Source organism: Dipodomys merriami, unplaced genomic scaffold (genome assembly GCF_024711535.1).
Source record: "Dipodomys merriami isolate MVZ:Mamm:240054 unplaced genomic scaffold, mDipMer1.0.p SCAF_2, whole genome shotgun sequence".
NCBI lineage: Eukaryota > Metazoa > Chordata > Mammalia > Rodentia > Heteromyidae > Dipodomys > Dipodomys merriami.
Window position 1 is genome coordinate 8,550,106 of NW_027203381.1, and position 25,988 is coordinate 8,576,093.

General features: G+C 44.4%; 1 protein-coding gene across 1 annotated transcript in view; it reads left to right on the plus strand.

The window, feature by feature from the left end:
• Bcl2 (BCL2 apoptosis regulator) overlaps nt 1–22,725 on the plus strand; it is a 167,242-nt gene extending 144,517 nt beyond the window's left edge. The window contains exon 2 of the mRNA XM_070028993.1: nt 17,460–22,725. Within this exon, the coding sequence (XP_069885094.1) occupies nt 17,460–17,594 (135 nt within the window). The 3' untranslated portion in view covers nt 17,595–22,725. The remainder of the gene's footprint in view (nt 1–17,459) is intronic.
• The last annotated feature ends 3,263 nt before the right edge of the window (nt 22,726–25,988 follow it).

A 25,988-nucleotide genomic window follows, 5' to 3' on the forward strand; every position in this document is an offset into this window, starting at 1 on the left:
GCCCCAGGAGCTCTGTTGGCCTCTGTGGGCAGGTCTTTACCTTGGTAAAATAATGAGGTGTTCAGCAGAGAACCAGCATGCTTCTAGTCCTGAGGAAGGCCGAGGGACATCTAGAGGACGGCTGGGTGGCTGGGAGGTCCCATCAGCAGGACTGTAGCTGAGCATTGCGGAATGCCTCGCTCATCTCCTGTGTCTGGGCTGTGCGAGTTGGTCCTGATCTCAGAACCAGCTGAGCTGAGCCCCCGAAAGGGCTAAAATCCAATGGTTACTTCAGAGACTCCTGGCCACCTATTTTCATATTATTTTATGAAATATTTTCTTCATTCAAAGGCTGGGCACTGTCACTTAGCTTTTTCCATTTACAGCTGGCACTCTGCCACTTGAACCACGGCTCCCTTTCCAGCTTCTTAATGATTAATTAGACATAAGAGTCCCCACAGTCTTTTTCTGCCCAGGCTGGCTTTGAACTGCGATCATCCTACCTCAGCCTCCTGAGTAACACGGAGGATGACAGGCATGGGCCACCATTGCTTGGCATGTTTCAATATCCTGAATCAGTTTTAGGTTGGATTTGTTCTTTGCTCTTTCACATTCCAGAATGCCCTGTAAAGCATCCTTGTGAATGGGACAGCTTTCCCTGAAGTACTTTGAAAGAATTTCTCCTTCAGGACCGCAAGCTTTATTTGCCCAGTGTTTTCCAACACTCAAGGTGAGGCATGCAGCAAGCTGAGACAGGACAGACCACAGACTGAGGGGGACGCAGGGCGCTGTGCTCATTCCCGTGGGATCCAGTTGTCCAGTGCGTCTAGGGCAGGAGTGCGGGGTGGTCCTGTGACCTGTGGTTTCTCATGGCCACAGGGTCTTTTTGAGAATTCAGCCTTGTGGACTGATTCACCCCTGATGAGACACCAGCTTACCCTGGGACCTTCCCTAGGATAATTTCAAGCCTCATGTTAATTTCATGCCCTGAAATGCCAGCTTCAGCTTTCCTATTCTATTCCAGTTGCCTAGGGCACAACTCCTATCCAACCTTCTGTTTCCCAGCCCCATTCAGCCTTTCCTGTCACTCCCAGGCACTCCCAGTATAACTTCTCCTTTTCATGGCTTATCTCCTCAAAGACTGTTATCTTGTACCTTTTTCTGCTTCCACCCGAAGCACAGAGTACTGGCAAAGGATGTGTCTAGAAATTGAGCAGCCTTAGATTCAACTCTCCTCCTTGCTACTGTGAGCTTGTGTGACTTTGGATAAGTGTTAGGACCTCTCTGACGACAAATCTCTTCTGTCTTTCGTCAAAGTTACCTAATGGGATTCACCACAGCAGTCAGTTCCTTTGCTTTGCATCTCAGATTTAGTAGATGACCAGAACTACTTCTGGTACGATTTCTACTAAAGAGCTTAGATGGTTTGAGTCTAACTGTGTTTACTGGATAGACCAAAGTGAGAGAAACAAAGAGCCCGTGTGATTCAAGTCTCACCCTGTGCTAGGAAGAGCCCCAAAGTTGGTACTGATTCGACTGGAAAGCACATTGTACGTGGATCCCAGACTGGCTGAAGGGTTGTGGAAATGGCAATTTCCTAAACCTAATGTCCTTCTGGAAGCCTTCTCACATCCGAACTTCTTAGGGCCTTCATGGTGAACATCTCTGAGTCATCCAGTTGTGACAGCTTTTAACTATGGAGGAGCTGCTTTGGGTAACCAAGGTGACATCCTTGCACGGCTCTCTGGCATACAGAGCCATGCAGCTAGCACAAGGCCATGCACAGACACTAGTTGTTTCATTGAATTTGGCTTGCAACAGTCTAGCATTCAGTGCTCCAAGACATGAGCACTACCCCACTTATCCCTCGAATCCAGGAAGTTCCATTCCTGCCCCCCTTTGCCTGAGGAATAATCAGCATGCAAAGGCTCAGTGGCATGATTCAAGTCCGTCCATTTCCAGTCCAGGCACACGAGTGCTTTCTGCCACTGGGTCTCACAGACTTTACACTGTGAGCTGCCCCGTGTGTGCAGCCCACTCAGTGAGCGCGTGACTGGCAGCACCAGCGCCTTTGGCAGTCGTGTTCCCAGGAGTACGGCTCCTCTCATTCAAAGACCCCATTGCTGATGACACCCGGGGCACTGGGAGGTAGACTCGTCCACGCTCCTGACCTTGCTCATGTCCACAGCAGGCCTGCTTTGTGCAGAACTGTGTGTCAGGTCAGCCAGCTCTAGCTGTCACCCTGGAGGGTGAGTGAGCTCATGGAAGATACTTCAGCCCTTCCTCTGATTTAAAGCTCATCCATGATCCCCCCTCTCTTTTCCTCTCTTTCCTTTGTTCCTCTCTACCTCTCTACTTATTTCCCCTTCTCTCTCAATCTCCCTCCCTCTCTCCTTCAATCTCTCTCTCCCTTCCCCTCTCTCCCTCCCTCCACTCTTTTTCTCTTCCTCTGCATATATGATCATATCGTTCTGGTAACAGAACACACACTGCCAGAGATGCGCCTCCCTGAGCTTCTCTTCGGGTGGAAGACCAGTCTGGCATATCCTTTGGCCCGTGCGTTAATGAGCCTGAATCCAGAACTACAGCCTTGACCTTGCTCAGCATTCCCTCGTCCCAGTTATACAGCTGTTACCATTGTCAGAGACTTTACGTTTTCCTTGTGATAAAGTGGTTTAGTGTCCTTTCTGGGCACAGGAAGACTGTCTGATGAGGAAGGAAGAGGGTTGTCAAAGAGCCAGGCAGTGTGTCTTAAAAGGCATCTGGTTCTATTCATGTTGAGTCTTTCCAGGTGATCCGAGCTAAATCATAAACTACAAAGTGAAAGCAGATTCCGTCAGCACGCCCACGTGGAGCACACTGGGTTCAGCACCAGAGCACAGAGCACGGAATTGCTCTTCTCTTACTGCTGGCTGGCCCCTGGTGAGCCTAGGAGACTTTTCCCACCCGACTATTCCAAGATGATCATTTTGATCTTCACAGAATAACTGGTACGCAGAGCTGCAGAACAGGGGAGTTGGAAACAGGGTGAGGCATGTCTTCTTGGAGTACTCCAGGGTGGGATGTTAGCAGCCTGTGCATTTTAATAACATATGTGACTTCCTTGCCCCAGACCACGAACAACAGGGCCCTCACCCCTGGGGGCAAATACAGTCTCTTGCAGATGCTGAGTCTGTGGTCGGTCATCAAGGCAAAAGCTCTGGAATGAATGCAGTGTGAAGTTTCCAGAAAAGGCACCCAGGCTTATTTCTTAACCATTCCTGAAAAGCACGTGTCAAACAAGGCCTGGCTGGAAGCTGCCAGTGCTCAGCAAGCCACAGGTGCCATCTGCCCACCCCCAATGCCTTCTGCGTTGTTCTTTTCACTACAGCATGTGGCCCCGCCAGGGCTGAACCCATTTTCAGCAAGTGCCTATTAGGAAATGTGGGGTCCTCGTACTCCACCCCGCTTCCCTCAGTCAACACTTGCTGATTTAAACAAGTGAGAATCAAATATTCAGCCCCCAACCCTGGTCCTCTGCGTTTAATCAATGGAGACCCCCCCCCCCCAGCCTCCAGCAGTGTATCCTGATGACAACAATTAGGCCAAGCTGCAGAACTTAACAAGCATCTGCTTTCAGTTCCCATTTTTGGCATATTTTCATGAATTAACTCTTGCAGCGGCAGCCTGGCCATACCATAAGTCCACAGGCCACATGGAAGGCAGAGTGAGGCACTGCATGTCTGCCCCAAATAAAAACCTCCAAGGGGAGCATGGTCACCTACCACACTGTGTCCAGTGGGGACCACAGTGCTCACATGCATGCTCACATACAGGCATGGTTAGTGGTGAGAGGCCAGGAGAATAACCCCAGGTGTCGCTCCTGGTCCCAGGAAAGGCAGTTAGAAGATCTATCCTGATGGGAATGTGCATGTAGAACCCCCTGTCCCTATCAGGCACTGGGGCATCCTGTTTGCTATTGAGGATAAACCTCACACTTCCCATTGTGAGCTAGTGGCTTCCCCAGATGTAATTAGAATTGGCAGTGAGGACTATCCATGGTGATACATGCTATAGCTCCCAACTACTGGAGAGGCAAAGCCTTGAGCCCTGGAGTTTAAGACCAGTCTGGGATAACAAAGTGAGACCTATCTCTTGAAAAAAAAAATAGCATTAGTGATAGGGCTCTCTGGAAACACTGTGGGGAGGCTGAAGAAGAGCCTGTGGGACTAAGTACCTGGCTTATGCTTATAAAAGCAAAGAGTTTAGAAACAGAGGCCACATAGCTACCATATTGGGGAGAGGAGGGACTCTTGACTCAAAGACCCAAGGAAGTAGCCTGAGCCCCAAAAGAAGATGGAAGCAGAGTATGCAAAGATGGGCCACTCCGCGGGGAACACGGAGATATGTCATCTGAAGTGGTTCTGGTAACACAGATTCTGACATGGTCTACCACATCCCAATCACATCCCAAGGATGCTCAAAAAGACGAGAGAAAAAAGAAACCACATCACTAGCAGTGTAAGTAAGCCCAGGTGTGGGAACAGTTTTAGATGAAGAAAATCTAAGACCCATAGGGAAAGTGAGTTCCCCATAAAGAGAGATGCCTGGCCATCTTAACTTCCCATCCAGATAAACACTTCAACCCCCACCATGCCACCACCTGCATTTTTTGTTTGTTTTTGAGGCTGATGGTGGCACAAAGCTTTTAACCAAAGAAGTCCCATGTACTCATACACTCATAAACAAGACTACAGAACAAGATTATACTTTGAGTCTCCATAAATAGAAACTAATCTATTCGCCTCTTCTTAGAATGCAAGAAATTAGGAGGATTGTAAATCAAGGTCCAGTTCACATTTCATGAAATTCCATTTCAAGTGATCAATTCATTATTTTTCTAGAGTATTTACAGGATTATGCAACCATCACTCCAATAATATCCCTGAACCCATTCTCAGTCACTTGTTCCTTCCTCTCTCCGCACCCCTGGAAACCACTAATGTGCTTCCTGTCTCTATGCACTTGCCTGTTGTAGACATCTCATGTTAGTGGAATCACTTTGGATTTTTGTATCTGGCTTCTTTTATTTAGCATGGTATCTTCAAGTTTCACTCATGTTGTACGATAATTCCTTTAACTGGCTGAACACTGGAGCTCCTTGGATAGTCATGACACATTTTGTTGTCTCTTTTCAGTTAATGGTTATTTGGGTCATTTTCACTTTTCAGCTATTAAGATAATGCTGCTATGAATGTTCATGTACAAATTTGGGAAGATCTTACATTTTTTCAGTTACTTGGGGAACATATGCCAGGGGTTAAATGGCCGGGTTACATAGTAACTCAACTTTCTGAGGAACCACCAAACTGTTTTTCATAGCTGCACTTCTTATATTTCCCACCAGTGTGCAAGGTATCCAGTTGCTCTTCATCCTCACCAATACCTATTATTGTCTATTTTGTAAAATTATATCCTTGCTCATAGTCTGAAATAATACCTTACTAGGTTTTGATTTGCATTTCTCTTGTGATTAATGATCTAGAGCATCCTTTCATGAAAATAACGTGACTGTTGATATGCCATTTAGTAAAATGTCTGTTTAAATCCTTTGTTTCAAAATTGGGCTAGTTACCTTTATATCATTGAGTATGATATGTAAAGTTTTTTGTGTAAGTTTGATATATTTCCCTATTCTACAAAAACTAACATTCTCCCACAAATAAGAAGATGCACCAAACCCAAAACAAGAAAGGTCTGGGTGCCAAAAATGCAACTCTAGCCAAAAAGAAGGCTTTGGAATGAGGAAGGTAAGGCAGAAAAATGGAGACACTGTGTTCTAAAGCCAAAGTATTGGCAGGTAGGTTTCTGAGACCTGTGAGTGTGAGATCCTAAAAAAACAGAAAGCCCTCTTTAGCAGCGAGCTATTCTTTCCTGACCAGGCCTCTCTCCCACAGGGTAAATGTGCTTAGACATATAAGCGCTTTGAACAGACTTTGAAAACGCTCCTGTTTGTTAAAACTACTGTGTGACAGTACCAAGCTGAATAGCAGGAACTTACCTAGAGATGAATCAGTACCCAGTCCCCACCTGGCAGATTCCACATGAAAAGATCCGGGGGGAAAAGTCTCTAGTTTTCTCATTGTCATACTGTTTTCTTTTAACTGTATTTTCCAGCATTTATTTGTATTTTCTTTTCTATCTTCTATTTTTATTCCTTTTCTTTTCTTTATCTAATTTTATTTACATATTATTGTGGTTTTATTTTTATTTAAACTTGCTTTTTTTCTTTTCTAAGTTTCCATGCCCTTTATTTCATTCATTTATGATGATTATTTTTCCCTTATTTCATAACTTTATAGTTAATTCTGTATTATTTTTGTCATTGTCTTTTCTGTGGTTAGTCATGGTATAGCAATTGGTTTTAGCTCATTTTAGTTGCATTTGTATATCTGGTTTCTTTTGGTGGTGTTACTGTTATGATCACTTATCTTCTCCTCTCTGAGTGGTACTGAGACTGAGTTGTCAAGAGAAAGATGCTCACTAAAACAACTCCTCGGTAAAACTGCAAGAGTTATCTACCCTTTATAAGCAGAGATGTCCGAATCTCTATTTATAAACACAAGCAATAGGCAAAACCAAGTCTACATGACTTGTACAAATGTTCTTAATAATAACCCTAAATATAAACGGTCTTAAGTCTCCACTTGAAAAATGAAGAGTGGTTAAAAATGGATTTCAAAACCTGATCCAACTGCTTGTTGTCTATGAGAAACTCCTCTCACTAGCAAACACACACACATAGACTGAAAATGAAAGGATGGAAGACAAGATTTCAAGAAAATGGAAACTGAAAGCAAGTAAGAGTAGCCATATTCATATTTGACAAAGTAGACTTCAAGCCAGAATTATTCAGAAGGGATAAGAAGGTCACTGCATATTAGTGGCAAACAACCCATCAGGAAGATATAATGATTTTAAATATATGTGCACTGAACATCAGTGTATCCAGTTTCGTAAACCAAGCACTACTGGACATAAGGGGCAGATAGGTCCAGATATAATAGTAGTATGTGGTTTCAATATCCCGTTCTCATCAATAGATTATCCAAATCAAAAAGAAAGAACAAAAGAAAGTTCATAGTTAAACTAAACCACAGATCAACTGGGCTTATCTAATAAATACGAAATACTCCACTCAACAACTGCAGAACACAGATTCTTCCCAGTGGTTCAGAACACTTACTCTAAAATTGATCATATTTTAGGACATAAAGCAAGTCTTAACAAATACAAAAATATGCTAGTATTTTTTGTATCTTATCAGATTGTAATGGAGTTAGGAGAGTTATATCAATAGCAAGAGAAAACATACAAACACATGGAGATGGAATGATACATTTGTGAGTTATCAGTGAGTCACTGAAGAAATTGGGGAGTAAAATTCCCTGAAAAATTTAAAATTCCTAGCATCAAATAAAAATTAAAATACAGACCATCAGTAAAGGTAAACTAGCAGCAAAGGTACTTCTAAGAAGGAATGTAGAACTATGAATGACTACACTTTAACAAAAAACAAAAAACAGGAGTTTAAAACAAAGAGCTAAACATATGCTGCAAGCTCTTAGAAAACAAGAACAAGCCAAATCCCGAATCAGTAGATGTGAAGAAATAGTAGATTAGAACAGAAATTAATGAACAAGAGACTAAAAGGACATTATAAAAATAAATGAAACAAAGATGTGATTCTTTGGAAAAATAAGCAATATAAACCTTGAGTTAACAACAACAAAAAGAGAGGGCCCATATTAATAAAATTAGATCAAATGGAGCTGTGGCTTAAGGGGTAGAGTGCTAGCCTTGAGCAAACGCTAAGGGACAGCCCCCAGGCCTTGAGTTAAAGCAATAGTACTGGGGGGTGGGGGAAAGAGACAAAATTAGAGATGAGCAAACATATATTTATGACAGATAGCAATGAAATACAGGAGACCATTAGGGAATATTTTGATAACATATTCTAATGAATTGAAAAAAATCTAAAAGAAATGGGTAAGTTTCTAGATATGACCTACCAAAAATAAATCAAGAGGATATAATAACCTACACAGATCTATAATGAGCAACAAGACTGAAAGAGTTAGAACCTTCCAACAAAGAAAAACCAGGACCAGATGAATTCACTGCTAAATTCTACCAGACTTTTAAAGAACTAACCCCAATGTTCCTCAAATTATTTCATAAAATAGAAAAGGGAGAAATGTTTTTAAACTCAGTTTAAGTATTACCCTAATATCAAAACCTGATAAGGACACACACAAAACATAAAAATGTAGGCCCATTTATTTGATGAAAATGGACACAAACATTCTCAATAAAATCCTTGCAAACTGAATTCAACAGCACATTTAAACGCTCATACACCAGGATAAAACTGATTTCCTTCCAGGGATGCGGGCAGGCTCAACATAAGTCAGTAAGCATTATACAGCACATAAATCCATTCAAGGAAAATAACCTTGGCCATTTCAATACATGCAGAAACGACCTTTGGCAAAAATCAACATCCTTTTATGATAAAAAGCCACAGGGAAGCTAAGAACAGAAGAGAACACACCTTGACATAATTAAGGATATATATTGTAAAGCTTTACACATTTTAGGGGAAAAACAAAAAGCTTTGCTTCAAAATCAGCAATGAGTCAAGGGAGTCCACCCTTTTTATTCTTACTTAAATAGAGCTCTTGTTCTTAGCCATAGTAATAAGGCAAGAAAAAAATTAAAAAAGATAGAGAAAGAATGAAAAATTATCCCTATTTGCAGACAATGATCCTTTTGTACCTAAAAGATAATGATGTTCAACCAGAGGACTCTTCAGTCTGATAGCATTCGTTGCCTGTCAGCTAAACCTGTTAATTAATCTTGTCATATTAAAGAATAAAGAAAACATGGTACATGTATACAATCAAGTTTTATTCAACGATAAGGAAATTGTGTCATTTTCAGGAAAATAGAACTATAGATCCACCTTCATCTGAAATAAGCCAGGCTGAGACAAAAATTACATATTTTAATATGCAGAATCTAGATTTTTTAATGGTATGGAAGGGAACTATTTAGGAAAAGGAAAGAAACCAGTATACGAGTACAAATAAGAAGAACAACAAGAAATGGTAATGAGTGGTGGTGGGAATTATGATTTTAAAATTGTAATCTATATGTATGAAAGTATAAAGGCTAATTTGCATACAGATTTGTAAATTAAAACACAATAAAAACACGAATGGGAAAATCAACTGTGAAATATTGGACCCCAAAGCAATTATGATAGAACAAGAAGACCCATGCCCTATTTATCTTTGAGAGTCCCCAGGACCTTGCAAAAATAGGATTGGTGGCAACATGAATAAGCAAACTGAGGATGAGCTTTCAGAGACTGATATAGAATGGGCTTGCAGTTGCTATTGTTATGACTTATTACCCAGAAAAGTGTAACTGTCAACACATTGTAATGCCTTTTTTTAATGAATGCATTTTTTGTATGCCTTTTGAAGTACTGGATTAATTGCATCTCATTGGACAGTGGACATGGTGCCTGCAGGTGGCTGTTTAGCCACGCCTTTCACTCCCCCGTCACCCGCCTCGCCCCCCATGCGATATTTGCATAGCTGATACTGATACGTTGGGTAGAGTTTGTGTCTCTGCTTCTCTGCAGACAGCATCGCCCTGCAGGGTGAGTAGGCCAAATAGTTTTATGAGATTCTGTCCTAGGGAGTGGCTAACTCTGGACTCGGGTCTCCTTTAGCAGCTGGACACAGCCAGACCTCCTTTGGCCTACCCTTGTGGCTGAAGATTCTCTGGAACATCAAAGCCACTTTGGCACATTCTTTTCAAACTGTGTCCTGCTCAAGAAAGGAAGCAGCTTTTTGAGCTCGTCCAATCTCAACCATTGCCTTATTTGCATCTTCAGCTGCCTCATTTGCATCTTCAGCTAAATTTGCATAGCAAAATATACCAACACTGCCCTGAACCAACTGGTGGTAGGCAGGGGGCAACGTTTGTTTTTGTTTTGTTTCCGTTTTTTCATCTTCTGCCATTTGTCTAGCAGGTTTCTAGTTACATCCCAGTAGTGCTTAGATTAGATTTCATTGTATATATTCTGCCTTAGGTTCAAAGAACCTCTCTCCCTGGGCCCAGATTTCCTCCAAGATTGGCTCTCATGCACTGGGAATGGCCTTGTGGAGCTGATCTTTCAAGCAGGAGGAAGGAGAGTGGTACTTCTCACACCCCAGCATTCTCTCTCTGAGCCAGGCAGCTGTGTGGCCTTCAGTTAGAGGCTCGGGGGCTATTTTTTCCCCTTTTCTTTTCTCTCAAACCCAGAGTCAGTATTTTCAGAGCAAAGGGAAGGTGCAGGAGGAAGAGTCACAGGGGACGGAGCAAGCATATGTCTGCCACAGCCAGCCAGTTCTGTAGACTGAACCCTCAGGGCTCATTCAGCACAATGTAGCTGCAGAGGAAATCCTGCCCAGCCAATGGGAAGGGGGAAATGGAGTCACTTCCTCACCAGCTGCTTTATTCAGGTAGAAGAAAAAACTCCTCACTTCCTCGCGTGCGCTCCGCTTCCCTTTTTGCTCAGAGCCGCCTCTGTGCCAAGAGAACTACCACTTCCTTGTCCCTATGGAGAGCTCTGGTCTCTGCTGTGAAGTGTGGGCCTCTCCCTCCTGCCTTCCACTTCCTTCTTTCTCCTTCTCCCAAGAGTCTCTGTCTTGCCTGGCGGTTGTGTCACCAGACAGATGATGTTAGGAATGAGTCTTAAATCCTCTTGGTAAATCCACAATGTCGGAACCATCTAGCAGCATCTCTTCAGGTGTAGGGATGTCTGGAACCTGCTCTTGATCTTGCTCATAAACTACCTTTCACCTTGGTCTTCTCCTCTGTCTTATATAGCAGGGAGAGTGCTTTCCCCTTGCAGTGTCCCAGATTATTGAGCTTTTACCTCTAGGCAACAGGCTTCAAAGGTTTGTCTTCCTAGTGCTTGAAGGACCACACTGGTCTCCCCGACGGGGGAATGGGTGGTCAAGGGCATGAGAGTGATGCTGCTCAGCCCTTCCTTCCCTGTGGCACAGATTTACAGTGTGGACAGGTAACACAGTTTTCAAACCAGAAAGACACAGGGGCTAACTGTGAGACCTAGTGCCCACAAATGCATGGCGCCCCTGTAAACTGGCCCAGGGCTCTTGAAGCTGCTACAACTAAAACAACAGACACTAGATTTTGTTTAGTTTGGCCATTTATTTGGCATTTCTATGCTCCCCCAGTTAAAAAAAAGATCATTCATTAGATTATGTGTGGAAAACCTACCATGTAACAGAAGAAATCAGTTTGTTTCAGCTCCATATACACTTGCCAAAGTAACACATGACAGGCACTTGCTCTAGGGATCCACAGACAAATCTCACGAGATCTTACATCCTCAGTGCTAATGACTGAGTGGGGAAATACACATGGAAAGACACAGTCTTCATGCACCACAGTAACCATGGCTGCTTCCTTTTATGTCTTGCCTCCCCCCACTGCCCCACAAAAGTGTTCTGACATCATCTCCCAAATAAACCACTTACACTTCATCTTTGATTTAAGGTCTGCTTCAGAGCAGCTCAGCCTAGACAGTGGGATTTCCTGATGATTGGCTGTGGGGTAGGGAAGGGGAAAGCATGGAGGTGGTCTCAGGGTATAGCTTTACTCAAGAGCACAGTGAAGGCAGGAGGAGAGGCAGGCTTGGCAGGTCGATTGTGCCTTAGATGAGGCATCTTAGACAGTAACTACTAGAACAGGAATCAGGTGGCTAGATTGAGAGTAGGGCAGGATATAAAGACTTCAGCAGTCGTGATGGGAATAGTATTTAAGCTAAAGAGAGGAAAGAGAGAGAAGATGGTTTGGGTAGCTCACCACACATCAGAGCAAGCATTTTAAAGAACTGAACATTTACATGCCATGATAAAAAGGCAGAAGAAAGAATAGATCAAAATGGTAGTAGAGAGTAGGGGCAGTTCATGTAGGAAGGTTCCAGAAGTAATGGAAAGTAGTGGAATCAGGATGAAGAGAGGAGCAGAGGATAGGGGAGATGGTGATATGATTGGTCATGCTTAATGGCCACAGTTCGCTCAGAGGGGAAGAGGGTGCTGCTGGATGCTGAAAGACAAGGAAACTGTGTAATAGGAAAGGGGTGACTGTTTGGAACAATCAAGAACTGGAAAAGATCTGGTAAAGGGAAAGGAATCGCTAGATGGTCTGGGAACCATGAACTCTGAGCTGTATCAGTGCCGTTATTTTCTCCAGTGAAATCTGGATTTCCAGCTGAGGTTCACCATGAGATGGAAGCAGGTTGGGGAGAATACTTACTTTTGTGATTGTTACGCATTGGTTTCATAAAGTGGGGTAGCATTGAATTGTATGGGTATGCCAATCATATTTTCAGATGGTTCCAAGTTCTTGTTACTGTCCATCATTTGTGCATTTGATTATTTTTCTAAGGTAATAACTAGAAATGCAATTATGAAGGAGAGGAATACTCATTAGAAGGCTTTGGTTAGGCATGAACAAACAGAAAGGATTTCTCTCTTTCTTTTTATGTGGGACACTGGCCAGAAGCATCCTAGAACACCCACCCCCATTCTTCTCAGCACCTAGTAGGCTCTGCTTTTGCCCTTTGGATCTGTTGGGTTTTAAAATGTCCTTTCCTTTGGAACGAAATTTGTTGGAATCAATGGTGTCTGAAATGGTTCTGAGTGGAGAAAAGAACGTTTGCAGGGTGACTTGCCTCCCTCCAGGGGTGTGTGGGAGAGATGGGGGGGCCAGACCCAAGGAGGGATGTCAGTGGTTCCAGGATCGATCAATCAATCAGTCGTTGTAATGCAGAGAGATGAGGACACTTGCCTTGTCTTGGCTCTGTGCACTCCTGGCGGAGACTCCCTGAGTTCCTCCAACTTCCCACTGAGGACCTGGGGTTGCCAGTTTGCCTTGTGGGCCACCCACAGTCTGAGACAATCTGTGACCTCAGAAAGAGCAATGTGGAGAGAAGTTGTGTCGCATCACAGCAGAGCTGGGCCCTGCCTGTCTCCTGCTGGAGTGGAGTTCAGCAAAGGTGGCTGGAACCCTCCCCGGAGCCTGGCACACCCCATGGCAGGTGAGCCTTGCCAGCCCAGACATGAGCGAGGACCCACTGAATATGTAGACAGGAGATTTTGGTCAGGGTCATGTGACAAGAAGGCCCAGGTTTTCTTTCTCCCTCTTTGTTGCTTTTAATACATAAAATGAGCAAGTGTTTATTTAAAGCGGCTTTCAAATTTAAACAAATAGTGACAGGCTGTTCAAACAGACTTCGGAAATCGCCCTCATCAGGATGTTTGAAAAAGCAAGAAGATTCCCTCTGGAAGAGGTTGTTCAGTCCTGGGTACACGGGGCTTTCTTTGCACGTTTGGATCACAGAAAGGCAGAGCTTAGGGACTAGATTCAGTCTCTGGGGCTTCTGTGAATGAACATCACCTCTAGTCTACAACCTGACTAATTTATAAAGCCCTGAAGGGCATTTTATTGTTACTTCCTATCTTCAGCTGGGACATGGAACATATACCTTTGAAGTCTCATTTCTATAGGAATTACCCCACACACACACACACACCATCTTCACAAATGAAGATAACTCCTTTGAGGGAATTGAGGAATCACTATTGTGGGGGGATAGATGAGGCTCAGCCTTGTAAGGGGAAGGGCAGGGGAGCAGGTGTAAAGCTGATCTGCCCAGGAGGCTGAGGGAACAAGCCATTAGGACCTCACTCATTCATTCCCCTTTTGGACCAGGCCAACAGATGGCTTCAGATGACTCATGTTAATCTTTGCCACCTCTAATTGTATGGGGGAAGTAAATACAACCCATATCTGGGCCTGGGGACTTTGCTCAAGGCTATAAACTCATAAACTACCAGAGCTGAGGGCTCACCCAGACTCCTCTGTGGTCAGTGCCTTTCTTGGGCCCCTGGGGCTGCAGCAGTACCTGGTGCCCCCTTTTTGGGTCAAGAGAAGCTGGTGTTATTTTCTTCATAAGAGAGGCTGGTCATACTGCTCATGGGAAATGGCTCATGGAATCTACTAGAAGCTCTGTTGTTGGTGTACGGGAATGAGACAGCGAGAGGGAATTCTCCAGCTCCTCAGAGGCAGGGATGTTTGGAAAGGTTTCCTTTCATACTATACTGGAAAGCAGGCGAACCGGGAGTCCATCCCCGCCCCTGTACCTTCTACTTTCCCACCGTGGCTCCCCGACCAGGGAGTTCATTGGGAGATTGTCAGGGACTCCATTTTAAAGTTTGCCCCAGTGAACTCCTTTGGTGACTAAAGGGATTCAGGGCCCAGCCTTGACCCTCTCGAAGCCAGTCCTAATTGCAGACAGCCCAGTGGCAGTGCTCTGAAGAGCGTGGTCATCGTTGGCTGAGCTAGTGAGCTGGCTGGGTGTCTGCATCTGCCTCTCCCTGCAAAGAGAAATGCAGAGCAGAAGACTCCTAGAAGTCTGCAGTTGGGTCTGTGAACCTGGGAGACCGGTGAGGAGGCAGACTCTCCTTCAAGCCAGTGCTAGGCTTGAACTCAGCTTGAGGCTAGTGGTCCACCCCTTGAGCCTCAGCTCCTTTTCCAGCTTTTTGGAGGCTAATTGGAGCTATGAATCTCACAGACTTTGCTACCCAGGCTGGCTTGGAATCATGTTCCTCATATCTCAGCCTCCTGAATTAGCGAGGATAACAGGCGTGAGCCACTGACTGGTTCCCCACTAGATGCTTTTAACAAGTTATTTGACAATGAAGAAGAAATCCTTTGCGCCCTCTTCTGGTAAAAAGTTAATCTAGGCCTGGCAGAACTAGCACCCACTAGGTGACCAGTTGCTTGTCTGGGCCAGTAAATCAGCCCAGTGTGGATGTGAGCAGACTGCTGACACACAGAGCAATCATTTGTTCTTCTGTAGTCCACAATCGTGGTCCCTTTTATCCATGGCCCTCAGAGTACGAAGGACTGGAAGATTCCTCGTGTATTGTAGAATGCTGGTCAGCATCACTGGCCTCTACCACTAGATAGACACAGGAACAGCTCCCCCTCCCCTGCCCAAGTCATGAGGACCAATGTTTCTGCACACTGTCAAATATCCCTGGAGAAGGAGAGCACCCTCTGTGAAAGCTGCTGCTGAAGAGTCTTACCTGCTTTGTAAAGGTCGGCATCAGCTAGACACAAGGCCTTTCAGATAATGGGGTTCAATGTCCATTAATGGTCAACTGAGTTCCAGGAGTTTATTTTAAAAATCAGTAGAACAAATCAACAATTTATATGTAAAGAAAGATCATAGTAGTGTTTATAATAGCTAGCCTTGAGACACCCTAAAGAAGATACTTGTTAAAGTATAAATATATAAAAATGTATATATGAATGACATCAGACTATACACTCATGAAAAACAACTGGATGTTAGAAGTTCTCTTAATAATTCCTACATCTCACTCTAAGCCCATTTCTAAAGACCCAAAGGTTGTTACATCTAGAGAGAATAATTTCAGAGAGATTAATATGCATTCAGGTGAAATGTTAGACCAAATTCAAACCAGTGACAATTCAGAAAGCATTAATCATTAATCAAACATTGGCTAAGCCGCTATAATATATCCATGCCAGACCAAGAGATAAACACACACACCTGGCCCCTCTACTGTAATACAAGTCCAGAGAGACAAAAGTACTGAGCGTGGTTAACAACCTACTCTCCACAGCACCACGGCAGTGCCCTAAGTCTGGGCACATTATTATTTCCTGAATTAAACTGAGTTTTGTTTTTTGTTTTTGTTTTGGTTTTTTGCTGGGCCTGGGACCTGAACTCTGGGCCTGGCACTATCCCTCAGCTCTTCAGCTCAAGGCTAGTGCTCTACCACTTGCCACAGCACCACTTCTGGCTTTTTCTGCTTTTGTGGTGCTGAGGAATCAAACCCAGGGCCTCATGCATGCGAGGCAAGCACTCTACCACTGAGCCACCTTCCCAGCCCTAAACTGAGTATTTTGATTCATGCTTTCTGGGAATAAGCTCGGAGTAGCTATCTTGTTTCTCTCTTCAGATGTGAGTAAGTCACATCAAGTGAAAGGAATTCATGTACTGATTTATGTAGCCCAATAATCTTTCAGAGAATTGTGCAAATACTCATTGGGTCCAAACAAAGAGCGTAATTCCCGTAGCATCTAGGAAACGAACGTTTAATGATGTGTTCATCTGAGTCAAGCCAGACAGGGAGCTTTGCTACAGAGCACCGTGCACCCAGTCGTACCTGATACGCTGCAGCGCTCGACCGAGGCCTCATCTTCTCTCAAAGGCCTAGTGCACGCAGTGGCGTGGCCCCTGCCCCGTGCTCTGCAGGTCTCACAACCTGAGTTTCAGGCCAGTTGAGCTCAGCCAGACTTCCCACAGGAAAGCTGTGAGAGGCCGACATAGCCGGCCCAGACCTCATATAGGTCAGGCTAAGCCTCTCCCAGAACTGCTTCCGCTAAGCATGGGCACCCACCGGGTACAGAACTGCTCTGAATTGGGGTTCAAATCCTGCCTTTGCCATTTGTTATGTTTATCTCTTCATCTCTCTGAAGCTCAGAGGTTTCAACTGCCATTGTCAACAATAACACCATAATGCATTCTACAGAACTTCTTACCTTTTGTTTGTTTTGTTTGTGTTGGTAGTACGAGGGTTTGAACTCAGAGCCCTACCTGCTCGAGTCAGCTCAATAATGCAGCCCCAGCTCCAGCTCTTATTTCTAAATGAAACGAAATGTTTCCTAGCAGTGAACTCAGTTGACTGTTCATCAGAACAGAGTCCTTCAATCCTTTTGCTAATCCGCCCTTCCTCTTTCGCAGCTGCCCTGTGATGGACAAAGCCTTTTGCAACAAGCAAGCCAGTTGCTTGTTTGTGTCCATATTCAGAACAAGTTAAATGACTTTGTACAATTACTGTGCAGAATAAGTAAAATAATACATTGGGCATCTTGGTGTTGTGCTGGGCCTATAGCAAGCACTCAACAAAGAAGCGTGCTAGGTGTTGTCTTTGCTGTGTTTTACTATTTTTAATGAGGGGCCATGCTAGGTAAAATTGCAAAATGTCCATTATTTTCCAGTGACCTTTGCTGTTTCACATTTCTTCTGAGCACTTAGCTTTCTGATCCCTTACTCCTGGTCTTCATTTTATGGGACTCTGCCCACCTCTACTAGGTTTTAAACTGTTGTATGTCCTGCCTTAGCTCTAACGTGCCTGGCATGGAAATGGCTCTCCAGTGAATAGTCCCTGAATGAATGCAAAGCATGAACCCTGAACCACTGTCTCAGAGAGCCTGCTGCCTTTCCTCTGCCTGGCTCCTGAGCGTCCCCGGCCTCAGGCTGGGTCTGTCCCCAGCTCCCTCTCCTCTCTAACACGCGTTCTTTTGCTCTCCCGCTGCAGGATGCCTTTGTGGAGCTGTACGGCCCTAGCGTGCGACCCTTGTTTGACTTCTCCTGGCTGTCTCCGAAGACTCTGCTCAGCTTGGCCCTGGTGGGGGCCTGCATCACCCTGGGTGCCTACCTGGGGCACAAGTGACGTCCCGGGCCTTCCCCCAACCAATATGCAAAAGGTTCACTAGAGCAGTAGAAATAGTATGCAGCGTCAGTGACACACCGAGAAATGCAGTTGTGGTCTCTTTAGAAAGAAAGCAAAACACATACACACGCGCGCGCGCACACACACACACACACACACAGCTTTCAGGCAAAACGTTGAATCAGCTATTTACTGCCAAAGGGAAATAACATTTATTTTTTACATTACTAAGAAGAAGAAGGTTTATTTATTTAAGACAATCCCATTGCAGCTCCCGTTTTCTTGGCAACCCTATCACTAACTGCCAGGCCAGCGTGTGCACCTCCCCCTGCGGCGCCGCGCCCTGAGCACAGACGCACCTGCTATCGGAAGAGCCTGTGCGGAAGCCCCGCCGTGGCCCCTCCGGGATGGCAGAGGCGAGGCCGGGGAGAAGGTGTTCTTCTCCCGGCTGCAGTCACCGGCCCTGGCGCTGAGCCGTGGCAGGCAGGGTTCTCAGAGGGGCGGCCATTCTTCCCTGAAGAACGGGCACTGGACCGTAGGATGCACACGGTACTCACCCCATGAACAGACTCACCCCGGGAACTTCTTCAGATGGACGTGGTACCCGCTGAGACTTCCCTATCGAAGGACAGGGAAGGGAAACAAACAAGAAAAAAAAAAAGGCCCTTAAACCATAGGAAAGTATTTTTTTAAGCTACCAATTGTGCCCAGAAGCATTTTAGCAGTTTATATACGCTATCATCCAGTACCTTAACCCCTGATTGTGTATAGTCCTATATTTGGCATATGTCCCCCGTCCCCTCCAATGCTAGCTCTGTGTGAGTAGGAAACAGAAGCCTCGGGATTGGAGGAGTTGGGGTGTTTTGGTGACTTCTTCGCCATCAGGAGGACTGGAGTCACCCAGACCATCAGGCGGCCACAAGTGCCTGCGTTCAGGAGACTCACATCTGCAGATGCGGCCTCCGGGGAGAGCTTCAAACAGAGCAGTGTGGTCTCCAAATGTCTGGAAGCTGAGCGAGCTCAGAGTTTCCACTGTCAAGAAAGAGCAATAGGGGGTGTGGAGCCCCCCAGATGGGCCTGCTCACACAGGCAGCCGCACTGGCTGCCTGGAACACAAGTCTTCTGAAGACACGCGTCACTGGAGGGAGGGAGGCCGGCTCCATGCCTCTCCTTTCCCAGCAGAGGGACCTGAGGTGGAAGGGGAGGAAACGGCCCAAGCCCTTTAGGCCTCTGCGCATGCGTGTCGGCGGCCCTCAGCCTGTCTTGTGGCTCAGGGAAGGCTTCGGATGACCTTGAGAGGGTTGGTCACCTGTCCTAAAGGAAGCGTTGAAATGAAGTGTCATGGATTAAATGACCTATGTCTATGGAATTACATGGGAAACATTGTCTTGTCATTGTAGTTGGTTTTGTTTGAAAACCTGATAGAGGAAGAGAGGGGGGAAAAAAGTAGTCCTGGGTGTGGAATGTGGGGATTAGATGTTCAACCTGGGGCATTTAAAAAAAAAAAAAAGGTAATAATAATAATGGTGGAAAGTTGTAGAGAAGTAGCAGAAGAAGTGAAAGCTCTGGCTAATAAATGAGAAAAAAAAAGATTTTGAGTTTAGAACCATCCTGGAGACATTTGTGGAAGAACTTTGTGGCATTATCACATTATATACCATTTATCTGTATTAACTTGGGAATGTACTATGTTTGATGTTTAATGCTGTGGTTGATATTTCAAAAGCTGCTTTAAAAAATACATGCATCTCAGCAGTTTTTTTTAAAAGTATATTTAGTTATAGCCTCTACCCTATTTGTTAGAGAAAAATATGTTAATTTTCCATCAGAGATATTTGTGTCTTTGATACTTCAGAAGCATTTTTTTAAGGCGGGATCAGCCCTGAGTCTCAGCAACCTGAGCAACCTCAATTTCTCCCCCACTGAAGCTCTGGGTCTGAACCAGTGCAGCCCTCTGTGTGTGCACTTCTGGATCCACAGGACTATTCATTGTCATGTATCTATTGTTCCTTTGACCTTGTTTCTTGACAGTTTACTTGTCCCTAGGCAATTCAGCATTTTAACTCATGTTTCCTAGGATGACATGCATGTCTGGCTCAACCCATGGGGTTCATTCAGTTGGAAGTCCAGATGGGAAAGAGCCAAAGGACAAAAATCTGGCCATCACGGTGGGCCCTGCCAGGAGTTGCTCTGGTGTGGCTTATTTCAGCAGATGCATCCAGAGCCCTCCTTCCGCAGTGCCCTTCCCAGCGGCCTTCTTTCCCAGCCCTTCCTGGAATTCGAGGGGTTCCCTGAGAAAGCCGAAAACCCACCTCGGAGTGGCAGAGGCTCCGGCGGGGCTCAGGGAAAACAATGGCCAGACCTTTTGAATGATCCTGCTTTTTGTAAGCAAATTCTTATTTTCTGAAAGGTTTACATGCTCAACATGGTGAATAGAGGATTTCAAACCTTGTGCTGCTATCCTGCATGGATCATTTTCCTGGCGTCGGGTCGCAGTACATGGCACAGAGGCAGGATCTGCCAAGCTGCTTTCAGAGTAACGTGAAGAACACGGACTTCGGTTTTGTTTTGTTTTTTAACTATAAAGCTCATTTTGTCTTTTGTTGTTGTTGTTGTTGTTCAAACTGGGATATGCAGAGTATTTGAAAATGTATATATATTAAAAGAAAAAGTCATGGGGCCTAACTTCTGGCTGGTTTCCTTTGGAAGTTTTGTTGTCTGATTTTAAGGGTAGTTGCACCCAGCCACCCAACCCCAGGACTGAACAGTATTGTGGCTGCACTTGCTCTAAGAGTAGTGGATGTTGCATTTTTCTTCTTGTTAAACATGTTAGAAGCAATGAATGTATATATATAAAAGTCTCCACTAGTCCATTTTTTTCCCTTCTCTTTTTGGTATTGTCTCAATCCTTTTGCAGTCGGGCAACAGAGAACCATCCCGGAGAATGTCATATTGAGAAGGGACTCATACCTGATTGTCAGTTCTTAATACTTTGAATCTTCTCCATGTTGGCTGAGGTCGGAAGAGAACAGAACACACATGCTCCTCCCAGATGGGATCCAGCGTTGTTCATCGAGCTCTCAAGAAGAACTGTGTTCCACGACTTCGCTGTGCCCTGGAAGCTTCACTGCCTGGGCAGCCCGAAGGAGGAAAGGAAACAGCCCCTCCTCCCCTCTCCCCCTCCCCCAGCGAATCTGCAAGAGCTCACAATGTCTGTAGGTTTAAGATTTGGATTAAGATTACATTTCGAATTAAGGACATGCCTCAAAAACACGACGTGGTGGTCTCAGGTCACTAGTCTCTGCTGTTCGTGTGTAGCCTGTATCACAGGTGATTTCTGCCCTGATGGTAAATGTCTAATTGCTTACACCTGAAGTGGGGGTGGGGGCATCCAAGAACCATTATAAATCTGATAGTGATAATCAGAATTAAATGTACATTATTGGGGGAGTCCCAGTACATCTCCAGCGCTCACATAAGAACCTATTAAATGGACAGAACCGCACACAGTCTTTATTTGTCATTAAACTAAAACAATTCATAAATGTGAGCTTCAAGTCTAAGTCCAATTGTACTCTGAGGGCAGTAGCTGTTTTTATACTTTCTTATCACTTATAGTTAGAAACGTATACCTACTCTATCAGAAAAGAAAAAAAAAAACACAGGAAAGGGTTTGAAATATAAACCAGCCTAAGGAAATTAAGGAGTCAGTGGAAATTCTATTCTGATCTTATTCTGTGGTGTCTGTTGCAGCCCAAACAGATGTGGTTACACACTTGAAGAAATACAATTCCACATTGAATGTTCCAATCAGATCCGTATTGTAACTCAGTTTGAATCTCTCAAGGATATTTTTTTAAAATTATTATTACTATGAGACAAAGGATAGTTGTTGTGAAGGTAGGAGGGAGAAGAAAATGAGCAAAATAGTCTCAAGATTGGGCCAAGGAGGGGAGGTTTTCAGAAAACCCAGGACTCTGGGAGTTGAGAACTTTCTATTGAGTCAACATGATGTCTTCATGAAGGCCCTTAAGCATCAAGTGAAAATCATTTTTCATTTCTGTGGTGCATTAGGATTCCAGAGCTATTGGCCCAATTCAAAGACGAGCTTAGTAGGAACAGGCAATATTATGTTTCCGCTGGCGATGTCCTAATGGATATTAACAATAAACTTGCCATTTTAACCAAAAGGCTATTTAATGACAATCTTCTAGTTGGTAGGAACATCTGTTTCTAAATGTCTATTATCTACACACAAAAAGTTTAAATTAAATTAAACATTGTGAAGTGGTATTGGGTAAATGATCATAGGAATCCCTTGGCCTTACCCAACAAATCATTCCATCCTACAGTCTTTGGACAACCATGAAATCTGCGTCTCACTGGGCACAAAGAAAACCAGATGGAGTATGAATGGTGCCACACCAATTCATCATGAATTGGTGCCCTAGAAAAATACACTATTTTTTTTCATGCACCAAAACTAAGTACAGAAGATAAAAAGCACGCCTGGAAGGTGGGGAGGCCAGCTTGCCAGCAGTGCCGGTTCTATTACCCATCGTGAGAGCCACGGCTCTGCTCAGCAATGCCACACATCCTGTCTTCATTTTGGAAATCGGCAGTGGGCCCAGCAGCTAGCTCATTTCATTAAATTTCTCCCCCCAGGGTAGCGTCGAAAGGATTGATGGCTGATTAAATTTGGGTAAGGGGGAACTTTCCTATGGAAGTTGTGGGTTTTCTTTTTCTAATACTATCAAGTTTTCCACCAATTTTTGTTCTTGTTTGGAATTACTGGAGGTATTTTTCTTTTAAATAAATAAGTGTACAATAAATATTTTGTATTGAAAGCTCTGGTCATCAAGATTTTCATAATTTTACCTTCACAGGCTGCTTTTAAGATTGATGCTTTTTATAGGGGTGGCTGATATCCACAACACTGTACATACAAAAAGATTATATATATATATATGCTAAGCATACTTTACATAGTTAAGTAAAGTGAGTCTTCAGTTAACAACCATTAAACATAATGGCACTTTGTTTGTGTTGTTGGAAAATGTCACGTTGCCATTAAACTTTCCTTGTCTATCCAGTTAATTTTGTGAAGAAAAATAAAGTACAGTGTGCGATATCAATTGTGCCCTGGAATTGTTTGTAAATGATTTTTCATCATTTAACAAGATTTTGGAAAGCCCTCTAAACAGTCAGTAGAACCCTCTAGAACCCCATTCTAACGAAGCCCTTGGAGACCACCAGAGGGATTGGCTTAGTGGTGAGCCTGCTGTAGAAGGAGCTCCCTTTTGTTTCTTGGTCACTCGTCACCCGGGTTAGGTTTAGGACGGACAGGCTGGGCTTGAGGTCTATTCCTTGAGATACAGCTACTGTTGCTGTTTGGTGGGTTCTTCCATAGAACCTGGATGTCCTTGCATCTCTATTCCTAAGACAAAGGGTTGGAAAGAAAGGAGGGGAGCAAGCTGAAGGCTCCATTTTAAAGTTAGCAATATAAGATGACCAAACCAACCACTTGCTTGGGAGCATGAAAATGCTGTTGCAAGGAAGTCCAAGGTTCGCCATAGTTGGGTCTTGATGTCCTAAACTACATTCCTCCAAGGCTATTGCCTTTGAGTCGGTTTAAAAGGCTCTGATCATGATATCTGCTCGTTCATGGTTTGCTGGATAGAACCCGGAGTGCACACTACCAACCTGGAAGGTAGGTAGGTATTGGTCTCTCCTCCAGGATAAAACAAAGACACAGAAGTGAATCAACATGCTCGACTCCATGACTCCATGGCCCCTGGCACCATAATTTCTTCTCTTCCAGTTGTGGTCTCCCAACTACTGAATGAAAACCCAGGGAGGATCCCCATTTCCAAGGGACCCCAGCTATGGGCAGTATTCAGGATGAAGGAACTCAAACTTCCCAGCCCTCCCTAATCCCTTGAAAGTCTGTCGGGGAAAAACAGGAGCACTGTATCAGGAATCCTAATTACTTCATGGGATGGGTTATAAACTACATTGGACAAAACAAGTTCTGCCACAGACAGTTTGAAGATAAGTTACTTTGACAGACTATTAACAATGAATTGGGAATTACGTTCTTGGCAGCTCTTTACATTTAAAGTTCAAAACTTGAACAAAAATGTGCAGAGGTGGTATCTGCCTCAAACTTTTTAGGTGACACACTGGCCAACTGCTTGGAAGGCTCCTTCTCTAGAACTCCCTCTCGTCCAGCCTCTCTTGATTAGAAGCTCAGACAGGCATGCAGGGGCGGATGCAGATAGAACCCCACAGAGCTTTTGTATTTAAGTGAGTCTGCCTGTGCTGAGGTTTGGACCAGGTTCTTGCATAACGACAATTGTCAGCATTACCCATTCTAGGAACAAGAAAGTGAAGAGTCGGCGTCACTAAGACTCATTTAGCTGCACAGAGTCAAAAAAAAAAATGTTGTCGAAAATATTGTCCAAAAAACTCTCGGAGGGAACCCCCTTGAAACGTTTACTCTCAAAATACCATGGGGAGCAGAAGAAATCTGTATTTTAGGAGTTGAAACCAGCAATGACATATTTCCAGGACTCTTTAAAGCTTAAGATCATTCTAGTACTAAGATTATTGTTTGCACTTCATTTCATTCTTTCTTTGTCTCAGTATTTCATTTATTTAGCAGAAGTCAGAAAGCCTCCATTTTGTCCTAGGTGGAAATAGGCAGGTACATTTTTAGATTTGTTTAGCTCAAGGTCATGGAACATTCCAGAAACACCTCGGAGCATGCTTTGCTTCTTGTCACAGGTCTTCGCTAACAATAAAAATAAATAAATAATAATAAGTGCAGGACTCCTTGAAGATGTGTTCCTATGGGAATTTGCCACTAAAAGTGCCTGCTTCACTTGGTGACAGATGCAGGTGACACTTCCAAGTACCTCCCATCCAATCAGTGAGCAGGAAACCCAGCCTTTCTCCCTGTGGTACACCACCTAGAATCCGAGGCATGTGAGTAAGTCAAGACTTCTGACAGCCAAGGATAACAGCGGCTGCCCCAGGGTGTCAGATCCTCCACCATGAAGATGGGAAATGCCTCCTGCTGGGCTTTGCTCCCTCAGACTCACTGTCCTGCCTGTCACCAGCCCTTCATCACCCTGTTTGTCCTATTTGGATAAACTTGATTTTCAACACCCATTTACCTTCTGAGACTTGCTTCGGATTTCAGTTTTTTTGTCTAGCTTTCCAAGTTTGTGTCATAAACCAACTTGGTAGGAGAGGCTGCTACAACTGTCCCTCTGTCTTTGGTAACATTAGAAAATGGGTCATATCCTTAATACCTCTCCATTGAAGGTAGATTCTGATTTTTTCCTTATCTTTTCTTTACTACATGGTTTGTTATGACGGAAGTTGAGATTTCTCTCTTTTTATACCTTCTCTAAGTACTACTCTATGCCTCGCTGTATCTGGCTGCAAATGCAGTCTAAACTTTTGTTACTTGGCATGTTAAAAAGAGACAACAGCTCATTGCCCATCTCACCCTGCCTCCATCTGTCTGTCTGTGTCCTGAGTATACCTACGCCATCCTTCATGCATGCTCCTTAAATAGCTAAGCCTGCCCCTCCCCCTTCATGAAAGGCTTACCCAAAGCAATCGGTCTTCTCTCTCCTCTCACCTACTAATACTGGACTTTAATTACAGACTCCTTTCAGGCTGCTCTACAGATCCCAAAACAAGAATTCAAAGGGTGGCTGTCAGAAACTCTGAAGTTCTTAAGTTTTCCCTACTTTCAAGCTGGTGAGTCTCTCTGCCCAGTATCCACAGACACTGGCTGAACACCGAAGACACCTGAGTCAGAGCCAAAGGACTGCTTAGTACCCATAGTGATTGTAATTGCTAGACTTACTTGCCTTTGTAAGAGGGATCTCCATTTCTCAATCCCCAGCAGGCTGTAGGAAGAAACCTAGAGGACACCTGCAGACACAAAGGGTTAACATCGCAACAGGAACTCTGTGAAGTTATTATTCCTGCCTTCCAAGGCTGCTTACTGTAAAAGCATTCCTGAATAGTCTGGAACAGAGAACTATCAAGTCTGCGCGCAGTGGGAACAGGAAAGTGAGAGGTCCAAGACAATTCTGTGTCCATGCCATGACAATTTTGTCCCCCTGCTGCCTGTGGCGGCCACCAAGTGTGAAGAGAGCAAAATACAGCCCCGCGGGCTTTGCTGCCTGAAAGTCTAACGTCCCATCCGCGATCTCAGCTCTACCTCAGCCTAGCTCCTCTCTTTGGACACATTCTATGTATCAACATCTCTGAAACCAAATATGGTTTCATCTTCTTAAGACACACGGAGCGGCCTGCACGCAGCCGAGGCCGAGCCAGCCCTGCGAGCTCTCCTCTAGACACTTGCTGTCTGCT